Source organism: Ooceraea biroi, chromosome 3 (genome assembly GCF_003672135.1).
Source record: "Ooceraea biroi isolate clonal line C1 chromosome 3, Obir_v5.4, whole genome shotgun sequence".
Classification (NCBI taxonomy): domain Eukaryota; kingdom Metazoa; phylum Arthropoda; class Insecta; order Hymenoptera; family Formicidae; genus Ooceraea; species Ooceraea biroi.
Window position 1 is genome coordinate 10397160 of NC_039508.1, and position 24442 is coordinate 10421601.

General features: G+C 43.8%; 1 protein-coding gene across 5 annotated transcripts; it reads left to right on the forward strand.

Moving 5' to 3' along the window:
* Positions 1–434: 434 nt before the first annotated feature.
* On the forward strand, positions 435–23632 carry LOC105276892 (FERM domain-containing protein 5). Of its 5 annotated transcripts, XM_026968287.1 has the most exons (13): positions 437–817; positions 7620–7724; positions 9467–9509; positions 11025–11201; positions 12087–12298; positions 13948–14103; positions 14864–14878; positions 15050–15138; positions 16389–16407; positions 16516–16612; positions 16862–17029; positions 17560–18075; positions 18784–23632. In XM_026968287.1, exons 1-13 carry the CDS (start codon positions 722–724, stop codon positions 19194–19196), a joined length of 2106 nt encoding a protein of 701 aa, XP_026824088.1. In that variant the 5' UTR covers positions 437–721; the 3' UTR covers positions 19197–23632. The 5 variants fall into 5 exon arrangements, with proteins under 5 accessions (XP_026824089.1, XP_026824088.1, XP_026824087.1 ...); XM_026968284.1 differs by having other exon boundaries at positions 438–817; positions 16389–16612; XM_026968288.1 differs by lacking the exon at positions 11025–11201 and having other exon boundaries at positions 435–817; positions 16389–16612.
* Positions 23633–24442: the final 810 nt, after the last annotated feature.

A 24442-nucleotide genomic window follows, 5' to 3' on the forward strand; every position in this document is an offset into this window, starting at 1 on the left:
CGATTCTTACTTTATTCACAAATGATACGCGCAATCTTGTAAACGCTTTTTATATCTTTAACCGCAATCAGTCAATTAATCTCAAAAATCGCAGTTGACATTTCAAATTCTTTCCTTTTCTCTCTAGCCTCGTTCTTCTTTCAAATAAAAAGAAGGAAAGAAAAATTTTAAACCATTTGGAGCATCAACTGAACAGGTTAAATGCTACTAACACGACGAGGTACTTAATCAACACACACGCATTTGTAGCATGTTACTTCGACAGGAAATAGTAAGGACTCTGTCCAAGCGTATTTCATTCACCGCATTCTCAGAAACGTTAGTAACAAATCGAAATTCGGCGGGACACCGTGCGCCTGTCAGTGCCGGAGTGGCAACGGCGCGTGCGGCCGGCCGCGAGACCGGAGACGTGGCAGCGCCGCGACGGCCGCGGCGGCGGCGCACCAGTGGACAGACTGGTTGACAGACAGCTTCGCGTTCTTCCGCTACGGTGATGTGTCGTCGTTCACCACTGTGCAACCGTGCCGTCGCGCCGTGTCGTGTCAGCTCGTCGACTAATACGGAGTACGGTCGCGCGTCAGCGACGACGACGACGGCCGGCGTCGACGAGGACGACGACGGTGGCGCGTGTTGCGATTAATAAACGGGCAGTGTGTGGTGCTGTGGGGGAAGGGACGATGAAGGCCGGGGGGATAATTTGGGTGGCGACTTGAGGGCAGAAATGTTGAAATTCGGCAGCAAGAGCGACGTGACGGTGGTGCATCGCGCCACTATTCGACTGTTCGACGACAACGAAATAATCTACTGCGACTTTCAGGTGAGAGCGCTCGGCGCCGCTCATCCGCGCTCTGTTCCGCGCCGCGCCGACGTCCCTCTCGCGCGCGAGCGCGACTTCTCTCTCGCAACCCCCTGCGGCTCTCGCTCATTCGCCTGCCCGCTGTCATTCACGAGTAATCACGCCGAACGGAAGATCCGAAGCGGGCTATCATTTAATCTCACCTACTCTGCGTACGCGCTGAGTTTTGCTGACAGAAACACGCGCCACGATGACATTTACCGGGGAAAAAAAGTGACTGGTGTGAAAGGATCCTAACGATCGCCGCGCAACGTGCGCGGCGGTTTTGCCGTGCGGTTGCGATTCCCCGAGTATTTCGACGATACCATTTTCTGCGGTGATCAGCAGCGGTGCCGCAATTCGTAACCGCAATTCTATGTATTTTCAAGTATCACTTCTTAGCGCAATTTTACGATCAAGTCGTTATTAATTAAACTATGGATATCGAACACGATATCGTTGCTACTTTATTCTTACAGGCTTAACGATCTGCTTAATAATCAATAGAGTGGAAGCTTCTGTTTCGAAAATGACGAAACTTTTGGCATTGGTAAATGCTTGGTATGTTGATGAATTATTTATGAATTAATCCCGGAGATTATTATATAATTGATATCTTTTCGTATTTCGTCATAGTAGTATGTTAATCGATGACTAACCGATGACTTTATGAATATATAAACTCGAACATTACGAATGTATTTCCAGTGCGTCGGCATTCTTTTCTTTCTGGTTGAAATTCTGTTTGAAACGCAAGAAAAGTTTAGCTGGGAAAAGTATTATATTTAGTAGGAGAAAGTGAGTCGAACGCGACGAATAATTTAACGTCGCGTCTTTTTCGATACGATGATGTCACGACGATTACCGCATCATTCGTGTATCCAAAATAACACGGCGAGTGAAATACGAATTTCAAAACTCTACGAAATACTTCTTACACTTGTCACATCTTGCGTAAAACTTTATCGAAATATATTTTAGCAATCTGTTTACTGCTATGTATATATATATATATTTTCCGTATTTTTATGTTCTATATTTATTATTTATTAAAATTCTCTTCGATTTTTCATTGTATTCCCTGTTCGTTTCTCGTTGCGATCTTTTTGAAAACCGCGGCTGAGCACCACTGCACGCAGGGGGTTGAACGTGACTCCGTATCGCGTCCGAGGATCCCTTTGACTTTTAATCGCGTAGGTTCGCGGTGGTCCCTCGACGGCTTGGATCGATTCCAGAAAACCGGCTGTGCACGCGGTCCATCTTGTCAAAACCTACCCCATGCTCTTGAGCCACCTCCGCGGGGTTGTCTCTTGCCTTATGCATGCATCATGTAGGGATGCTGCAATCTGATTCTCAGCGCGTGTTGCTCAATGACATTCCTAAAATTCCTCGTTATTTTCGCACGATGTTTTTCTGCAATCGATCAATTTCCTTAATTAATTGCGTCGATTTAATTATAACATCACACCATACGTCTAGTAATCTCTATTGCGGCAAGCGATTATGCAATATTAATCCATCTCCGATAGACTCAACTTGTTACATCACTTTCTGCTTCACACGTGCGCTATCTATTCATCGCGGAATTAATAATGCAAGTTAATACGGCTCAAGGCATTAAATCTGTTAAAGGCAAACCTCAAAAGCGACTCATCGAGAATTTTCATTGAAATATTTGGAATATTCGAATATCCCCTGTCGCGGATTATCGCAAATTATCTCTGGATGTGATAGCCGGAAATAGGGTCGCGCGAATATTGGCCGATCTGTCAGCGATGTGGATCAGTTTGTTTCTCTTCATTAAGCGCGCGATGGTGCGCTCTCCGTGGGCGTAGAAAACTGAGGGATGCGTTTTTCCACATTTCGGACGCACACCATGTCAAGAATATTACGCGGAAATAACTGGCAAACAGCCAGATCGCAGCAAAGCGTATACGGGGTGGAATCATTGGTTCAGATCTAAAACCCCGAACGAATGACGCTCGAGAAGAGAAGAGGACAGCTATTGCACACATTAAAAGCCAATAAAATCCGAGTTTCGTTCACTATCGATGTGGGTGTCCACTAGTCCTTTGCGCGCAAAGGCTACGAGCGCATTCCCGAACAATATCTATTTTTGCAATATTTTTTTGTGACGAAGAGCGAATGCAAAAGCGAGGACTAATGGAATATTCAATGCGCTCTTCACGATCAAGAGTATCTGCATCAACGGCATAATTATATGATGAGGACACTTGCATCGTAAATTAGTTGTTTTGCCATCGTAATGTTTTTATCGGCTTAATTACGATTTAAAATAGTATAATTTACTTCTCGTATAATTTATACGCACTGGTTCTCGTAAAAATAGATTACGTAATAATAAACACGTGATGCAATAATACTCGACGAGGAGCGATCCGTACCAATTAAAATGTTATGTGCGGCAATAAAAAATCAAACCTGGAAACATTCGAAACATTGAATATATTGCATACGCGCATGATGTGTTTTTTTGGAGTTTTATATTTGATATACGATATTCATCTCTCGTTCCTTCGTTCCGTGCTGTAAACATAATAAAATTTGACCAAGCGAAATCGGTCTATCACGATGAACGTTATCGAGGAGAATACGAAATACGAGTAATAAAGTTCGCTGTACGGGGACAAGATATAATGTATTCAAAGATGAGAATGAACTGGGAACTTCCCGGGGAATTAGAATTTATTCCACGTTCGTTCTTATCTGTGGCGTTTAGCGAAAACTGTATAATTCACAGACAAGTTTCAGAATTATTTGTCCTGGCGGTGTCATGATGGTTTACTTGGCTCGCGAAGCTCCTCTAATACTCATAAATTGTGATGAACGGCTATCATCTCGCGCAAAAGTGTCTCAAGAAAACTTGGTTGACATTACGAACGTACGCGGCCACAACGGTGTCGCGCGTTTCAGTCTCTCACCCTGAAACGAATCGGTGCAATAATCCTTAATCTGCTTGGAGCGCCTCCATTCTCGTCGGAACGAGCCGCGTCAAACGACAATGTTGTATCATGTGCCAAGGTAAATGTTAGGGATGCGTCGTAAATTAAGACGGACGATTGTCGAGGACAATGGCGATTCAACTGCGGCTTAATTCCGCAAAAGCCTGCGTCATCTATTTTGCACGTCAGCTATGTTGCACATCCCAGTTTCACGCCCTGTCTCTTCGCGTTGCAAATTTAAATCTTATCTGCACTTTTCTGCAGAACTCTGTCGTCTCGGAGCTCTTCTCCGTATAATCACGATCCGCGACGAATGTGGAACGACGAGGATTCAGTTCTCTCGAACGTGAACATGAAAACTTTATAGCGCGATAAAGAAGGAGTCCACACGTGGAGACTTGAAATATGCATGTAATGCATTGTAATGTTCATGTTAGGCCACACCGGGGGATTCCATACTTCGGATTAATTCACTTTTCCAATTTCTCCCGACGCAGGACTCTGCGTATCCTTACTGTCGTATTGTGCAATCGATTCCTAACGGCTTAATTGCCCTAGTGTTTTCACATGCACGATAACAGCGCATTTACTCGTGCGACTCATCAATCTTGGAGCAAACTTGAAAGTAAGATTGAAGTTATCCGTACGTCGAGATTATGTTTGCTGGTTCAACTTTGATCTCCTTTCGCAAATAAGGGTGTCTATAATAAGCGTCATGTCTGAAGATACAGAGTCAATAGGCTGCATGTACTTAATGTTGGTTCGCTTACAACTCTTTCCGCTGTCAATGTGACAGTCACGTTACTTAAATTATTATACCATTATATAAATGCAAATACAATGACGATAAAATTTGTTGATAGACTTTGTACTCTTTCAAGCTCGTAAGTCTTTAAAAGTCTTTGCAGTTTATCTTCGTGTTTTCTGAAAAACTAGTATTTCTATTAATTTATAACATCTGTGTTTTACTTACTATTCTTTTAGCTTATCATTTATCATTTCTCTTTATTTTTTCCTGTAAATTAAATGAAACGTTGCTAATAGATGCCGAGAGTTTCCTGCGAATTTCCCGTACGAATGCAGCGATCTCCGAAGGCACAAGGCCAACGAGCCGACATCTATACCATCGGCAGCTTTACACGTTTATAATACATTAAGTTCGCCGACGTAGCAGAGTATAACTAAGTAACCGACAAACACAGTAAACCATCACCTGCTACCTCGATATTCCTCGATATCGATTATCTCTTGACACTGCTTACACATTTCCGGCCAGTATACACAAATTTTTACGGGGTAGCCGAAAGTAAGCTTTCACATCAGCTTCGTTGACACATTAATATTCCGTCTATGATTGTCGTTTTCCATGCCAGGCTGTTTTTGCTAAGATGTTAACCAGCTCGCAGTAGAACAATAGTTTACTAGCTAAACCAGAAATTAAAAATAATCATTTCTGATGCAACGAAAGACAATGCACGATATGGTACAAGCAAACGTTGAGAAAGTAACTTCGAAGCTTGCAAGGACCACCACGTTAAAATCTGACGGCTGACTCATCCGGTCTTGAACTACTTGCGCGCGCCAGGCAGAAAAAGACGATTCTACTTATGGTAAGAGTTCAGTTCGACGCAGCCATAAGATGTACGCTCCACTTATACAGAAGAGTATTTATATCACCTGTACGTCGGACTTTCCTTTGATAAGTGGGGGAAAAAAACCAGAAACTAGCGGAATCAGTACAAACTTTTTCTTTCTGAATGCACTTGTAAAATTGTTACCTACCATGGTCCCAGTGCAAGCAAGCATGCCATGCAAGGTAAAAATAGGAACGTAATTGTTATCAGTTAACAATATCTTGATATGTATTATTATGTTTTTACCAGAGCATTTCCCGGTTGGTTCTTGATGATTCCGAGTAATCATCCCGCATTACTCGAGTCGAAATCATACCTGTTGGTGCACACAAACGCAGATTGTATCTGCAATGCGCGCGAGCCGGCATATGTGGCTCGCCTTGCCGATAATCCTGCGCCAGTAAATAACTCGCAGGAGGCCGCAGGAGTTCTTCCTGTTAACACCGACACCATTGAGTCCTTGGTTCTACCTGATGAAACGTTGTTGAATAAACAAACGTTGCTTTCGTACAGACCGTGGAGATGCACCTCTCTGCACGATTTCAGTTACTTGTACTTACACAGACAAGTTTGCGTGTCGCGTGCCAGTGGACCTTAATGCCTGCGAGGACCGTAGGAAGTAACTTAACATGCCAGGGATGTACAAGTTCCTGAAGACGACGCAGTGGCCATACAAATGACTGTGTCCTCGGTCCTCGAGGAGCTTTCCGGGTCTTTCGGTCTCGCGGCTGACTATTTTACGGTGGTAGTAAGGCCGTAGTAGTTGAAGCTGTCGTGAATGTTACGCTCCAGCTGCGACTGCTGAAATATTCAATTTGGTTCACGATACGGGAGCTATTTCCAGACGTGACATTTCGACACCGTGCCTCCATGAGGGACTGTTTCATTCAATAGCGCGAGAAATTTGTGTTTGCAAAAGGGCATAACATGTCTCGGGACCCTTCACTTGATCGTCGACATAAATGCGATTTTAATTTGAAAGAGAGAGCAAGATTGTAAAAATTCATTTATCACGATTGTATGGGAAAATATGCGGAACGCGGTTATTATTGTATTACGTGAACATATGTTTGGAATATAAATGATTACGTAAAGATGGTGGATCTGTCATCTTTTTATTATCGGTTCTCCGCCGACCTTGCACTGACTGATAGCTCGTAATTACGCAGCACAATACTTGCGGCGATTCCATTCGGCCGATCACAGTTGTCAGACAGCCGAGTCATTTGTTTGCATAATGCCCGTCGTGCAAAACACTGACAAGATAGTTAACATCCATTTCTTACTAGTTGCCCATTTCGTCGCAAAAATAACTCTCATTATGCAAATTGAGCATTATGAGGGACATGTTTCTCAAAAGATTACTCTACTCGAGAGAAACCATAATTCCAAGAGTGGTTTTATTCAGTATTGAGACTTAATAATGCCGGGAAGCATCCAGTGTGCCTCGGCTACGAAGGCCGCTCAAACACGTGTCCTGTTTCCGCGAGATAGGAAGTACTAGGCTATATCGCGACCGCGTTTCCTTGACTTATGTCTTGCAATATTTTCCAACTTGCACTTTACAGTATCTTCGCGTCCGAAAAATGTACGTTTTAATCGAGATATGAAAGATATTCCATTTCCTTCTTAGAGAAAGAACAAAACTGGAATCAGCACTGTGCATGTACATGTAATGCAATACGTACTGCATTTTGCCTGTACAACCTTATCGCGCGCTTTTAATGCGTAAGAATTATATATGTAAGATCGCGTATGTATTATACATAGCGTTTCGGATATCCGAGCATGAAAGCGCGAAATTTCCGTGCAGTCGGAGCTCGGGCCGTCTCTTATCCGGCTTCCGGTGTTTCACGCGTTGTACGCGCTACCTCGTTTTCTTTGCCCAGGAGTTGCGACACAAAAAGAATGGTGTTGCATGTTATATTTGCATACCAGTTCCAATAAAATGCAGTAAAACACTATTTCTACTGTTTTTATAGAAATAGTATTCCTAAGAACTTGTTTATGGCACGATTTATTGTAATGTATTAAAATTATTTGATGTCCTTGTGAATTGCACAAATAACTACGTCACTAACTTCCACTGGCAATGGAAACATTCCTTCTGTCGATCTCATATTTTTCGTATAAAAGATAGAAACGAGAATCCGTGATCTGATCGTTGACAATTTCTTTTTGTTGCAGCCACAAGACAAAGGACGATACATTCTCGAATATGTATGCAAACAGCTCAACATTTTGGAGATGGACTACTTCGGACTCCGCTACGTCGATAAAGAAAGAGAAAGGGTGAGTGCGCGCGATAAAGTCGTGCAATAAAACCGGAAAACCCCCGAAGAAAAAAGTCACGCTCTTTCGATTTCTTGCGATCTTTCGTCGATCCTCCTCGAGTACTCTCGCGTACTTTGAACGTCTTGGCGAGCATGCCGACGTCGTGCGCTCAATTTTTCCAGTATAAAGTACTTGTTTAATTATCATTTCTTTTTTTAACGTCACTGTAGAAAATCGAACCTTTGAAGGCCGAGGCGCACGGAAAACGAAAGGATCTTTGTCACGCAATTAAATTCGCTCTACTAGCACCCCGGAGTGGCATGGCGTGCGCTGTACTCTCCATCGTAATCGTTATTCTTAGGTCATCGGTGTAATTCTGGAGGGCTTAAAAATAGGCGTGCCTTGAAATACCAACGATTCATCGTAGTACACTGCTGTCCGGATGGCTTGCAAACACGCGTGAAAGGGCCGTCGCTTACTCCTTTCTTCTTCTTTTTCTTTTCTTCTTTTTCCTAGATATATTTGTAATATTTTACATTAAATATTTTATATAAAGCCTTCCTATCTTCGGGAAGAGAAACGTGTCAATAAATTTGTGACAGAGATGAACGATATCGGCGTTGGTTTTACTATCGCTGCAATTATTGCTACGAGAGATTCGTTCCAGAGAGATCCATTAATGATTAAGGAACAACATTTGCGCCGCGCAGTGAAACAATACAATTCGCGCATCGATTACTGCAATTCCAGAGCCAGATGATACAAATCTAATTTGCTTTGTAAACGCATGGTCGTCACGAAGACCTGAAAAGGCGTGAAAAACGCCGGTTTGAAAGCGTGCGGACGTTTTGCAATTAAGATATCAGCGATGTGTTCGTTCACACGAGACAAAACGCGCACTTAAATTCACGAGATAAAATTGGCAAGACACACGCGAAACTTTAGTGGCATTATCTTGACTTTTTATTGCAACGAGACAAGAAAGTAGCATGGCCTCGCAATCCCGGCGTGGCGCAGCATCCCGTGAGGTCCAGGCTTTCTTTTTAAAGCTCGGCAAAATCGATATTTTCTGTCCGGACATCCGCGTTCCGTCGCTGACTTCTTCAAAGATTAACACGTCGCAGTCTTCAGGCTCCCAGTTCCCGCCATTCTTCCGACTTGTAAAACAATCCGCAATAAGTGGGAGATTTGCAGGAAGCTTGCGAAAGATCTTCTGTCGTGCCGTTTTTCGAAATCGAATGCGATCTTTCATCTTTACGTTCGGTACGTGAGTGCGACAACGAAACAAGGAAAATAACGTACACGCCGAGGACGAGGATCTCACGGGGATGATAAATTATACGGCACATCGTATCAACCGAGTTATTACCTGGGTTTAACGGAGCCCTTCGAATCCGCTCTCTATTCATTCTCTAAAGGTGGCTATAACGTAACGAGGGACTCGGTTAAAGCGATATATGGATGCTATTCACTCCGCTTTATCCCTTCTGAACGGATGTGCTTTCCGAACGAAATAGTTCTCGAGTAATTCGAAATCGCTTGCGATGCGAGTAATTCATCTCGAGTAATACGAAATTGCTCGTGATGCGAGTAATTCTTCATTCGACACATACTTTTTCACATTTTGTAAATTTAATAAATATGTAACGCGAGCGATTATAGCCTAACAACATAATGAACGGCACAAATGAGCGATTAATAAAAGATAGGTATCCAAACATTTTTCGTTAATCTTTAATTATCCATTTTTTATGTTACAGCATTGGCTGGACCTAGCAAAAACAGCAATCAAGCAGGTGAAAGGTTCGTATCCACTTAGAACTTAATGAATATTACCTTTCACGCGAGGAGACGTAACGCGGATCATTTAGAATGAAAATTACATAACGCGATAGAACGAGTATGTATAGTTCCATAACGGCTCGCGTCTGAATATAACGGAACAGCAAAAGAAAGTTATATCGATCTCGCTCGAACTTGAAAGTCGGATGTTTCCACTTGAAATCGCTCGAACAGTTATACGATTGGCTCTGAATCTTTCGATTGAGTGTCAATCTATTTGCTCGCACGCGTTTCCGTGGAACGCGTACGTAAATCGCAGGAGACTCCTACTGCAATAGGATCATCTCAATATCCGGTTGTCGCGCAACGTACAATTAACAGCGCAACGGACGTGCCTGTGATCCGAAACGTGCAAATTGACGCCGAGTGGAGACGTCTTATTACGGTCGCTCGCGATCCCATTCCGCTTCCGTCACGCGCGACGACCGCCGAGCGTAATTCCGTGTGCAGAAAGCTAGAGCTTAAAGACAGAGCTAGAGGTGGCCGGTGTGCCACGCGTGTACAACGCAGATATCAGCGAACAGCTGTGACCAAGGCTTCGATCGAGCCTTTTTCCACCCACACCCAATTACGTCGGGTCGATGTCACATGAAAGTTTCAAGCAGTCGCGACCCGCTAGCCTATTCTCGTGAACCAGACTCAGGTAGACCCGAGCGAGCAGACTTGTCTGCCAGAGCCAGGATTTCTTTCTCCGATCTGGAAATTGTCCCGCGGACGAATCGGTCCGCTCGACAAAGAGATTCATCCGGAAAGAAAGACGTTTTCATGCTCGCGAGAAGAGGTGGAGAGACGGCGGATCTCTCATCAGAGGGTAGCTTTTTCTGAGTTGGATTTAAATAGACAGAATGGTATCGGGCCAAATCCGGAGTGGAAGGTACGCGAGGTCGAGGAACGGGCGTCTTCGTTGTACCTGTTGATTTAATGCCCGTGCCTTCCAACATCACGATACCTTCGTGATGCTTATTCTGGAAAGGCAGCGCGCGCTCACGTCGTGCATCGCGAAGTTCAAGATACGAGCTCGGACCGCTCCTTGATGGGATCTAAGCCGGCGATCTAATAATGACGTATCCAACATTCATAAGCTTCCCGGAGTTCATAGTTAACATCAAGGAAACTCGAAGGCATCGTGCGCCCGCGTCTGGTACCGGCAACGATATCGGTAGCGTAATGATATCGTATCGAATGGGATCACGACCTCACATTACGAATATTACTGTATATTACTGTCCCGAGTGTAAAGAACCGCAATTTGTATCGCGATACATTCGTAAACGTAGTTTCTCGCGCCAGTTGTTGCTCGTTATTCTCTACACTTGATTTACGTGTCTATACTAATGCAAGGCGTTTACGGTAATCCACGTGCGACGGTCATGAATCCGTGCGGGATGGAAGCAATTTCTGTACTTGTTAGACTTAGACGAGTCTGCTAAAAGAACAGGAACAAAGAACAAGGTCCGGCCTTTCGCCGTGTTCTAGACATGCACGAGATTCTGCTTTGCTTTCGCGTGAAATTTTACCCGCCCGATCCTCTGCGGCTAAAGGAGGAGATCACCAGGTATCAAGTTTACCAGCAGCTCAAGAGGGATCTTCTCTACGGGCGTTTGTGTTGCAGTCCTGGCGAAGCATCGCTACTGGTGGCCTGCATTGTGCAAAGTAAGTCTGCGTTTCAGCTTGAGCTCTCATCGATTCCTCATCTTTGCAGTTCACCACCCGCCGTGATCCTGTCTCAACAGAGAGAAGGCGCAGTACGAGAACCATTCGAAATCGACGTTATTTCGCGACAAATACGGCTTCGAGTCAATCCTTTCTTCCGCTTGTGATCTCGTTATCAAGAATCATGAAACATCGGTCAATTAATGATGTACCACTTTCCGCCTCGTAACCGATCGTGACTCGTCACGATTAAAACTTCGGTCGTCGACCATCAATTCTTAGAGCGTTCACCTTTCGACGAACACTGTATCGTGACTATAACTGCAAAAGCCATTTATTCTCCTCTGGATCTATTTTACTGACCTTGACGACAGACGTTTATGAAGCGTTTCATATTTCAGTGCAATCCGCTCGCTTTCCCCCCATTTGCGTATAAAGTAGGCTATTTTTCACGCAAATTTCTCTCGCTCCACGTGCATTCGTGAAACAAATAACTCTTTCATATAGACCCGCTCATCAATCGAGAATGGAGAAGCTGGATTCTGATATTTCGAGATATTTCTTTGCCCCATTTATTTTTGATATTCCGTTCACGTAACGCTTAATCGCATGATTTATATCCGGTCATCCATGGGTGCACACCCACTCGCCATTGACTCGCCAATGTTCGCGATGAGTGCCGTTTATTTTCCGAATTGTTTATTGTCCGTCGAGTTTACACGATAATTATTTTCAACAGACATTTATCTTCTTCGAACAAAATAAAGTATTCTTTAACTTTGAGGAATCATATCATCCATATGGATGAAAAATGAATAGTATCACACATCAATCATTCTTCTTGACGCGAAATAATGGAAACACTTTGCTTTCTGGAATTTCTAGGTGAACTGGGCGATTACGATCTCGAAGTTCACGAAGGGAATTATATTTCTGAACACAAACTACTAAAGACGCAGACTCCCACGATTGAGGAGAAGGCAATGGAGCTACATCAGAATCAGATGAAAGGATTCACACCGGAACAGGCGGAGAACTACTTCCTTAGATTAGCCTCGCAATTGGACACGTACGCGGTGGATCCACATCCGGTCAAGGTAATTCGTTACCCTTGCATGCTGCTCAACCTCTTAGTAACAGTAAACGAATAACGTTAAAAGATTTCTAATTCAAAAAAATTTAATGTTTTAATGCAATTATTTACGCGTTTTAGCTCTTATTCTTGTCAAACATGAAAATTGCATTTTCGGCGCAGATATAGAGAGAACTCGTTACGATTTTTGCGATATAGATGGATGAGTTTGTCTATAAATATAAGCGCGAATTCGAGGACGTAGCTATGTATCGTGGACAAAAGTCATATATCTCGTCCATATGTCGATGAAAGTCCATAACTGGTTTATCTTGCTCACGAACACGATCGCGCTTTGTTCGTTTTCGTCAATCGGCAATCTTTTTTTCTATTTCTCGTCATGTCTCGTAACACTGTATCTAATATACCTAAATCTAACTATTTTTATTCGGCACGACTATTTAACGACGCCAAAACTCATGTCAATTTGCGTAAATTGAAGACTCGCGGTTGCCCGGAGATAGCTTTAATTCAGACGGATTCCATTTCGCTCATTGGACGATTCAATAAGACGGAGGACGCTTTCAAAGATAACCGATTCTCGCTGTTATTGACATCTCGAATATCTAGGATATAAAGCTCAGTTCATTGATATTCAAATCGAGGAGCAACCCTTCCGCGGGATTTTCTCGAGTGCGCATCGATTATATCCTATCGACAGGCGGCGGAAAATTCATTTGTAACATCTTTATCCACTCTCGTTATTGTGATATTCGGATTCATTCTTTCGTCTTGTAATAATAAAAAACTGAATAAAAGAATTAAACATCATTAATGAGAAATCTGTAGTACTTTGCGTAATATTCTCTACGTGCGTAATATTGTTCCCATTTACGATATATAAAAGAATAGAATAAATAGAAAATACTCCCAAGTGGTGCGGCATGTTAAAATGTCTTTTGGATTCCGTAAAGCACATTTACGCAACTTCATCAACGTAATATGAAGCATTTGTTTAATTAATGTTTCGGTCGACGGAACGCGCCCGTTGAAATTCCAAGTGTTTGCGGAGTGTGTCTCAGAATATTCTCGCTGACAAATAAACCGCGAATGTAAGCGACTCGGCAAAGTAATAATCTCGTTTCACATCGCGCGTCCGAGGAAAAAGCATCTCCGCTATTATTTATCCGCGATGCATTCGTTGCACCTTCGTCGCCTCCCGACGACGACGCGTGGACGCGGTAGCATCTATCGTTTATTGGTTTTTCACTTCCTGACTGGTGACAGTGACATTGTCGCTGGAAAATAATCGTGCTCCACTGTCGCGAGCGTCTTCCGTTTAAGGGAAAATGCCATTTTTATGACACGCTATCTCCTGTCCGTCGACCGTGAGGTGTTCCCACCTACTCGGCAACTCGAGAAAGAGCATCACTCGTCTGTAAAGCATCTGCTTTGCGGACATTGAAATATCCTTGACGACTTTATCGTTGACAATTTACGTTGCGCACACGTCGGAAATTTATAGTTCGCTCTTAGAGTAATTAGTTGAAATAATACGTACGCGAATCGATTGCGCGACAATTTCTCATGTTTCCACTTTATTTTACACGTTACATCCCCGATCACGTTGCGATCCCATTTTCTGATAAATCCTGTGTCGCGTTATACTTGCAGGATCCCGACAAAGGTACGCAGCTTCACTTGGGTATCAATCACTGCGGGATCCTGACGTTTCAAGATTCGCGAAAGATACAACATTTCCGCTGGTCGGAAGTTCAAAAGATCAACTTTGAGGGGAAGATGTTCATCGTGCATGTAACGATAAGCGAGGTAAGAGCATACGCGTTTGCACATTAGATGACTTAAATATTATTAACAATTGCATAGAATCCTCACGTTGCATAGAACGCAAAAGTCTAACTGACAAAAAAATTCTCCCAAAAGTCGTTAAAAAAATTATGCTGTACATCGTGTTTTTTTTAGTGGAAATTAAATTACGCAATTAAATTGCGTTATATCGAGAATATAAATATAAAAACAGAAATATACTGTAAGCTTTTTATTACTGCGAATACGCGTTGCATTGCACGAAGCCCGAATAACGAACCGAAGGTTTGAAAATGCAGTTACGAAGTTCGTTTGATCTACCGCGTTCGTTTAATCTAAACACTAGCTGTAAATCAAATTAAAATTTCCTGCGGTGGGAATCGAATTTTCGGTGGAGAGAATTTTTCCGGTGTTCGCGCATCGCGTTATTAGATTTTTCCTGCGATTTAGTTACGCGAGAGCTCCCATGTTGCTCTCCATATCACGTTACCTGCAAATATAACACGAAGACACACGAGACTCTTGAAGAAAAATCTTGCCGTGATTCTCAATTATAATATAACGAGCATCATAATTAGTTATAATACTTTGTTGCGATAGTTGCACGAGAAAACGCGCTCTCGTGTGCATGCTCGCTCGCGTGCGACGTATATGTGCGTGCACGATATGTGCACGTAACGTAATAAGACTGCGCGATTATAAATTAAATAATGCTATTATAATAATGCCATTATATTTCCCTTCTCCGCTGGGCCCTCCGCAGGATGTAAGGACGAAGGTGAGTTCGCAGAGTGACCTTTGAATCCTAATTTCATATTTGATTGTAAATTTCATACTCTAATCATCTCTAATTATCATAATCGTTAAGAATTGATTGCCATTAATTACATAGTTGGAGCAATTTATGCAGTGACGAAACGCAATTTATAATACTATTCTCGGTTTTCAGAAAAAGCATCTGGTCGGTTTCAAGTGTCCCACAGCAACAAACTGTCGTCACGTGTGGAGATGCGCCATCGAGCAGATGCTGTTTTTTACGTGAGTGCTCCTTACGTATTCCCAAACAGCACGTGTGGGATTTACCCTGTTTTGCATCGCGTTTTCTAGTGTTTGTGTGCTGTCTGTTTGCTTGTGCGTCTGTATGTGTGCGAACGAACTGTTATTCATTTTCTCAGTGCCCTCGCTATGCAAATCCCGTTTTACGATTACGTTCGCGAGTCGTATACACGCGCGAGAAATGCTTCGAAAAATTCCAAATAAAACAAAAGTGCTTCTCCACTTTATTACACGATATTGTTGGTTCCCCCAGTTTCTTTCTATGCCGCGCGAGTGGTAAATCGTTGAATGAAATTTTCTCCGACGAATTTTCCCTGCGAAATGAACGCGAGCTTTTGTTCATGACAATTTCGCGATGGCCATTACGCGCACGATGTTTGATCTTCTTAAGATTGGACTTCCGTTAGCGATACGCTTCGTGCTGAGCAAACGTACTCTCACGCTGGCTGCGCTGTACGTGCGGCTCCTTCGCAATTTCCGAGATAAGTAATTGGATGAATGCTGTAAAAGTAGCTGCACCAGCACTGCCGTAAAAGATGCATCCGACCTCTGGAAATATCGCTGCAACCCTCGCAAGCTCGGTTTACTGCGCTCCGCGTTCTCCGCGTTCAAGCTTAATATTTTCTCCGCGAGTTTTGATGAATGACCATACGGACGCTCGTTTATCCATAAGCAAGCTCCTGCTCCGACGACCAAATGTATTGCATTAATTTACACACGAAAACGTGGCCGCGTTTAAAGCCGGCGTTCCTTAATGGTAGCTACCGCAAAAATGTTACTGATGACGCGCGGAATTTTATGATCCGATCAGGCACATTACAGCGGGGAGATTAAATTCTCGCCGAAGCTCTCGGCGACTTAATGTCGCCCGCGGCGTCGGTTTCGATCGCGAGATCAGCAAAACTCCCGGACTGCTCTGGCATGGGAGATTTACGCGAGCATAAATCTCCATGCTCGCAGTCAGATCCTGGGCACGAGCACCGGCCTATTCCCAATGCGCGCTAGCTCTTTCTCCTTTTTTTATTAACTATTTGCCACGCGAATCTCGTGTCCGATGATTTAGACCGCGGATGCGGATGAAGCTAATATAATATTTCTCTTTCTGGGACAACTTCGGTATCGGGGACGTTCCGGGGCGCTTTGTCGTTGCTCATGGTTGCTGGTGGCTAATCATACTTTGATTTCAATTAAGAGTAATAGCTTGACTTTTAACGTGCATGGTGTATGTGCAGTTTGCCGAGGGCGTCGGATGCGCCGGTGGTGAGCGGCGGCTCCATCTTCTCCTGGGGATACAAGTTCAAGTATACCGGAAGGACGGAGAGGGAGGTTCTGGAGGCAGGACCACTCCGGAAGGAGGAGCCGCCGATACAACGCTGCCAGACAACATGTCTGAGAAGGAAAGCCAGCAGCGTACCGGCCACCCCCAGCACGCCGAGTCAGGATCTTGTCGAGATACGTAAGTAGTTCCTTTCTTTCTTCATTATCGTTCTCCATCTTGTAATTAATGTATCGACAGTATCTTTCGATAGTTCTGGATGAAAAGAAAATATACATTAGCACAGCACAGTTTTCAATCGTAACATTCGATCAAATTAAGTAGTTGGATCGCGCGCTGAAGAATAATAATATTTAAGTCAATAATGTTTAATGAAATTTTCGATATAAACTTTCAGATATTAATTCTTACGTATCAATCACGTTTCAGGATACTCCAGCCTACCACGTAGCTGTCACAGCGCGGGCTTGGACGGTGCCGGGATGTTGGAGGGTGGCTCGGGAGTTCCCCTCAGCTCGCCCTACTGTCCAGACAATACCTTGCCTCTTCTGGAGACTGTATCCGAGGACCAAGAGATTCACGCCAGGAGAAACAATGGTTAGTTGCTTAACGTGGGGCCGCATCGCCGTCCTCTTGTCCTCTTTCTCTCTTTTTTTCGAAACGTTCGATCCCCCAATCTTGTTCAGCTCCTCGGCCCATTCAGATTAATCGCCGTGACGCATGTATATACACGTAAACGCAGCGCTATATTGAATAAATTTCGCGAAGAAGAAGCATATTTATATGTCGGGCGTTGTTGGACGATCAAGGTACTTCTGTCGGAAATCTCTGATAATGTGTATAAAAATTAGTGCATGATAAAGTGTATAAGTACAGTGTACGAGATCTGCCTCCTTTCAAAAAGGCGAAAGGAGACCGGAAATCGATAATTTTTTCACTCGGCAAGGAATATTCACGAATTATTATTTATTTCACGCCACCCGACGGCGTCATTATGTCAGCGTCGCGCGGCCGACAGAGAGACGTCACTCCCTTTTTACGACCGCCGCCGCTGCTGCCGCTGCCGCTTCTTTGGCTTCTTAGACCTTCGGTTGATTTGTTTCCTTCTTTTCTTTCTGTTCTTTTAGCCGTAGACGAAAATGATACGCATGCGAGTGCCACCCACACGTCTACTACTACCACCACCACCACCACCACCACCACCACCACCACCACCACCTCCAACACTACCACCACAAATCGTGCGAAAGCCAAACTGAAATTTCCCAAGAGCACGCTGAACCGACCGCAACCGTTGTACAGTCAGAAAATAGTGATAGGCTCGGAGGAGCTGGCGGGTCGCGACATCAAACATGTTGTACGGCAGCGCATTAACGCCCTGACTGACGAGCGGAGCCCGAAGGTGGTGCGGTCGACCGCGCTGATAATCAAGAGCTCGAAGGCGCCGGCGAGCATCAACGGACGTCCGAGGAGCTCCGCGCGCGACGAGCACGACGGTAAAACGCGGGTAGAGGTAAGCGGGCTCGAGGTAGGCCGCACCAGATCGGCCACGACGAAGACCGCTGCCAACGGTTGCGCAAACCTGGCCGCGATGTCGGGATTGTTCAATGGATACGATCGCTCAAAACGGCAGGAGGCAGCAGGTAAGCGCGGATCAGCTAGGATGACGAAGATAACGACGTACAATGAAACGTGTACAATGAACGTTTTATCTTCCCTCTGTCCTCTGTCCCCTCTGTACCCTCGTGTACCCTTTCTCCAGTACCCGTTGGACGTTGTTGACAATTTTGCTTCGTTTCCTTTCATCTTCCTTTATGTTTTCGCTTCGACACTGTGGTCTGCATGGGCTTGCGCCTCTTGTGATATGAATCGATATATCCTCGACACATCTTCGTCTCCGATAGACATAGAAAATATTTTGCGATCCAGATCGTCGTACTTTGGTCGGACGAAGCTACTTGTGGAGTGTCTCGAATAAATTCTGCGAGGCCTCCGAGTTTCCCGAGTCACACGGTAAAGTTACGTTTCGACAAGTACGACGATCGGATCGCTAAAGTATCATTGGGAGTGCACGCGTACACGTGAATTGACATGAAGCAGTCGTCTGTCGATCTTCTCTGCGGAGTTCGTGGAGACGAATCTATATTCTATGTCGATCTCTATTATCTATTGAGCACACAAGTTTACACATTTCCATCGCCAAGTACACTTGGCTACCTCCACGAACGCGATACGAAAGCACAGAGCAGGATCGTCGAAGACCATCCGCACCTGTAACGTTCATGTCGCCCTCGTCGTTCATCAGCGCGACCATCCAAGTGGTAACATTGATCGCACGTTTTCTGTTTCAGTCGGTCAGCACGAGGGCGAGGCGAACGACTACTACTTTAGGGACTCCTTCGACCACTCCTCGTCGGAGAGTCAGTTACTGGATGCATCCGGCAAGCCGCACAGCCGCTCGGTCACGCCGGTGCCGAAGATGCAAAAGCTGCAGAATTCCAAGCTCTGCCTACAGCAGCAGCAACAGCAGCAGGGTCGGCGCGCGTATGGGAAGCTCAGGCACAAGAGCCTGCACGTGGTCCGGCTGTTCATACCGGCGTTCATGCTGATCATCACGGTGCTGTTTATCGTGACGGTTCTGGTGTTCGAGACGGACACGACGCTGTTCAATAGCCTGCGCAAAACGCCGGAAATGGTGGCCTTAAGGAGCCAATACTACGTTCCGATCAAGGAGTTCCTGCGGACCAAGCTCGGCCTATTCTGATGCAGCAAGATGACCGGGCCGAGGTCGTCCTACGTCATCGCGTAGCTCTCTCCTCTCAGTGCCAACACGCGGACGGATTCGGTGACTGAAAGATACGGCCCAACTCGCGGAGAACATGAACGTGCGTCCATTTCCGGTCCCCCTCGCCCTTCCCTGCCGCCCCACCGTTGCACCCGTCGTCGCGTCGCAGCTTGATCGCACGAGCGTGAGTGCTTCGGATAAGAGACCGGAGTGTTACCGGAAGCCGGACAGCCGGCCGGAAGGAAGAGGAGAGTCTCGACGAGGCTCGCGAGGTCGACGGAATCAGCGCAATCCGCGTACAAGAAACCCGTTGTCCCGTTCAATTCGATCGGCGAAAAATCGGAATCTCGTAGAAAGAAAACTAGAGCAAGGATGATTGTATTTGATCGCACGATGAAACGGGGAGTGTAAAATTACGTTTGCAAAGTTATGCTCATGCGTTCTACTTTTATCCGTCATCCTCAGCCGTTTACCGTTTAGCTTTATGAACGGTTTTACGGCCGAGTGTTTTATTTCACCGAGTTTTCCCGGCCTCTCATTAGTGGATTCATCGTTATTCGAATCACTGCTGAGTCGCTTGCAATTTCGAGCAAGCATTACAAAAAACCGGCATACATATTCTGAACAGATAATACTAAATTCACTCGATTTCCTTTTTATTCCGATTTATAAAAGTTATAATTATTCGCTACGAGAATACTTTTTTTCCGTGCTGGTAATAATCCTTCCGGAATCGTAGCTGGATATTGATACGGATGTTGGTTATCGAATGGCCTATCCTACCATGAAAAAAAGTCGAGAGACCGGATTGCTCTTTTTCTCCATACGCGAGACTCTCTCCACGCGTAATGGACAACTCGCAAAGAAAAACAAAAAAAAAAACAAAAAAAAGAGAAAAAAATCGCGCGATGCGTTTTAGACGCGTTACGCCGATATAATAGACAAAGTAAAAATATTTTGACATTGCGAAAAGAGATGAAAGGGAAGCACGGAGGCGAATGTGTAATATATTATATATAAATATACAGATCATTACGCTATTCTCTAGGGATCTTAGATTTACTTTAAACGGTCAACGAAAAGCAATTGTTTCATAGATACAATGTAGGCTATATACACGTGCAGCTATCTACGTGTGGCAATGGCAAGTAATACGGATAATAAATATTGCGTCAGCGGCAAAATGTGTCGAACTCACGAAAGAACTCCCCGAAATCATCTGTCATTCTCGGTTTTCCCGTTCTTGCTCGGATACGCGCGAGCGCTTAGATGCGCTTGAATGTACGTTCGTCATTGTCTCGTAAGAATCAGTGTAACTTTGATCGAGCAAATTCTCATCCTGAGGACGTTCCTCTCTTCCGCAACTGTCACTGGGACAACATTTCCGGGGAAGACAGTTGGCGACTATTCTCGATTTTCTCTTGGCTGAAAAGAATCGTGTGACAGAGCCGTCGCGAGAGAAACTTGTATCGTCGAGCAGACACACAGCTTCACTCTCGGTCATTTTTCCTAAAAGTGCCTACGCTGTCTCACACCCTTTGTGTCATTGGATTCGCCCGCGATATCCGCCCTAAGCTAAGCGAGAATGAGGGGAGGATGGCTTGTGAGGAGGAGTGAAAGAGGAGTTAAGTGAATCAAATAAATCTCGTGCCGGATCTCTTTCGCATCGATGCGTGGCAGCGTTCTCCTGTTCGCGAGGTCACGCGACTCCAGTTCACGGCTAAACCTCGCCGGAAACCGATTCGTCTTAGGACTCGCGAATTCGTTTCCCTCGACGTGAACGAGGAGAAATGCGTCGTCAATGCAGCACGGACGACTCTAACGCGAATTAGAGTGGTAACTGTGCGAGACGCACCGCTGCCGTAAGCAGCAGAGAAGAAACAACAAAGAGAAATTATTGCCAGGCGAAAGTATTTCCGCTGGACGATTTTTACGGCCACATTTCGAACGGTAGAACGCTGTGTCGCCGGAAGACGACTAGCTAATTGTATAAATAAAACAGGTCAATTGCAACGTAATGTAATCCTAGCTATTAAGAATATCCGCTCGCTAAGCTAATCGGTGTAAAAAAAAGAGGAAGAGGAACTAAAACCACGAGGAATTCGGATAAAGACGTAAGAATTTGATGTGCTTCTTGATTTAATCTGGATGGATCTTCTATCGCAACCTCTGAGAGAGCAGCCCTCGAGAGCGAAATTACCTGATGAAAGTAAATATAAATTAAAATTGATAATATTTTAGTGGATCAAAGCTGGCAAATGTCGATGTTCGGACATGAAAAACTTTCTAATAGAAGGAACTGTGCGCTAACGGGATTTGTTAGACTTAAGACACAGTAATTGTTCTAATCAGAATCGATAGATCAATTTGAATAAATAATATTCGCTGCGAAAAATGTAAATTTAAATTAAAACAAAAAAGAAAAGCTAATTGTCGTAACGTCACATTTGATTCTTGTTCAGCTTAGTGTCCACTTGAGAGCGGTTGTGCGTGTTTCGAAACGAGAGAATGCGTAGAATTCTCTGTAGTGCTCTCCATTCGGGTCCATACGTCCATTTGCGAGTATGACTTCCGCAATGACTCTCAACAATATTTCTCTCGAACGGACATTAACCGTTAAGAGAGTTGTACTCTCCGAGGGGTAACTCTCGATAATAAAGTTTACAAGAGCTGTAACTAAATTGAATTTAAGTCTACACGGCACTTGAGAGTCTGTTTATTCTCGAGAGCGACTCTTAATACTGAAATTCCACGAAAAAAAAACAGAAGAAAATTAATTAATTAATTGATTACTGATTGCAATTATTATTGAGAGTCGCGTCAGGGAGTAACACTTTCAAGCGAATACTCGGTCTAAAATGTAGCAAGTTCGACAAGTGAAAAAAAGGGCAGTTTTCATGCTTGATGCGAGGGATGAAGCGAAAGTGAAATAACACTGAGAGTTCGAGACGATCGATGAGCTGCGGCACAGCTTCTCAATTCTTCGCGAGATACTTCTCAGAACTTCCCCGAGATAAAATTAAGTTACGATAGATGATATTCGTTATTCGCGATTGTACATAAGAGCAAAAAGTCTTTTGCAATGTTAAAAGTGTGAAATAATGCTGTATTGTGTGGTCTCTGCGCAACGATCAAAGACAGACGGACACGTCAACGAAAGATATCTGTAACATACAAGGAACTTGTGTTTTCGATCATTTAGAGATCTAGTTTATAAATTAATCATTGATGGATTTAGCGTCGAAACGTACAGTTATCAATGACGTATACAATTGATTAGCGACTTTACAATTTCCGTTTAATTGAAGAAAATCGCCATCCGCGAGGATTTCAGTTGAATCGGAGTAGCCGGTAGATCGTAGGTCGATAGTCCCTGAGTTAAATCTTTAGTAAAAAAAAGAAGATGATTCTCCAAATTTGTTTAAAAATGTGTAAAATCCTACTGTAGGTATAATATTTTAAAAATCGTTTGCGTGTGAATGGGCATGTGCGCGTGTGTGTACAACATAGTGGTTGCGCAGATGTGAGATTACTTGGAGTAAAATACTCTCCCTTATGAATATTCGTGTTACTGACATAATAAGATTTCCGTATCATCAGTTAATACGTTTGCCGTGTTTGAGCCGCGTTTCATCTTACTGCAAACTCCTTATGTTACGTGACGTGCAAAATTGCAAATAACAGTAATTTCTAATTGAATATCACGCTGCTGACGTCGACATGAACGTCGCGCAATTCGTCAATAAGCGTCTCTTCTTGCCCTTCGCGTGATCGTGCAAAATTCATCCCTCCTAAACGTTTCTAAAAATGGTAAGTAAACGTTTCTCTAATACGCGATATGCGATGATCTCACTTAAACGCTAAACACGCGGATACACGAATTTCTATACGTAATTAATTTTACTTTGCCGCCGCAACGCGCAGGCCTTCATGCAAATGTATAATCTATCTCGCCTACTGCATTAATTTTAATAGACAATTCTTTTATTCGGGTTCTCGGGATTAGTTTGTTAATTATTTATTTGATAATTAAGTGATAATTTTTTATTCGTTGTAGCTACTGCGTAACTAAAGTTTACCCGATTCTTCATACGGATGCGAGTGCGGGAATAATTTAACACAGAGGGCTAAATAACTACGTTATGTACAAATGTGCCGGTGAATGTTGCGTGTAAGTGTAATGTTAATTAAAACGGCCGACGCGACGATGAGAATGGAGCTCTGCGCTATATAATCAAAACGAAATAACGATGATAATCTTTCTACAATCTCCATTCGTATGTACACTTTTTGTACGCTTGCAAATTGTAGCGAAACAGTTGTAGTCGTATGAGGGGTGCGTTTTTTCTTCTGGTCTGTTAGTCCTTGAAATTTTGTATTGCATGCATGAATAAACAAAACATTTCATTGCAAAACCGAGCCGAGCAAGATGTTTAGTGCAACACCGCTCTCACAGTTTTATTACAACTTTTCCTTATAATGTTCGCTGAGAAAGGCGAACTGATCCTTGCGCTTGAATTCTTTTATCGAATAATGATAACAGGTAAATTAGATAACGAGTACATTGTTGAACGATTAACTCTCATGGTCTTCATAATCGATTGCGAAGGCCGAGCACTCGACTGTAAAATCATTAAACGTTTTTTTTTTCAAGACAAGCTGAATCTTTGTTTATTATACGTATCAGAAAGTCGCTAGAATATTTATCTCGAAAATCGTTGATTAAGATCGGTTGCTAATTCGTTTATTATGTCACTTTGACAAGTAACATAACATTGTTATTAACAAAGATACCACAGTTGACAATGAAAATAATCTAATCGATGTGACGACGATAACAAAAATTCGCAACACCGCCTCACTTAGTCACTTGTCCGATTTAAAAGCGAAGATATCGTTCCGTCAACATAGCATCAGGATGACTACATAATACGCGAGGAATACGCGGATACAATTATGATTCACAGCATTCGCACACAATCATGATTCTAAAAACTCTGATCTGCCACTAATTCTTCCACTATTTCTAAATGCTCAATGCATAACATCTATTTTGGAGATCTAGAAGAAAACGTAAAATTAGATGATTTCCGTGAATCACAAGACGTGTGTCGGCAACTCTGAACGTTCGTTTCTCAACCGCGTCGCTGCACCGCCGCGAAGATCGGAAGACCGCATCCTGCGAAACTGGGACGAGTTCATCCATGGAAAGTGAATTAACGACC

What these genes read in the sequence shown, in the direction of transcription:
- LOC105276892 (XM_026968284.1), top strand. Translation starts at nt 722, where the DNA reads ATGTTGAAATTCGGCAGCAAGAGCGACGTGACGGTGGTGCATCGCGCC. An exon ending in TAATCTACTGCGACTTTCAG is followed by an intron (nt 818 to 7,619) that starts GTGAGAGCGCTC and finishes TTTTTGTTGCAG; the next exon opens with CCACAAGACAAAGGACGATA. An exon ending in GAGCAGATGCTGTTTTTTAC is followed by an intron (nt 15,139 to 16,388) that starts GTGAGTGCTCCT and finishes GTGTATGTGCAG; the next exon opens with TTTGCCGAGGGCGTCGGATG.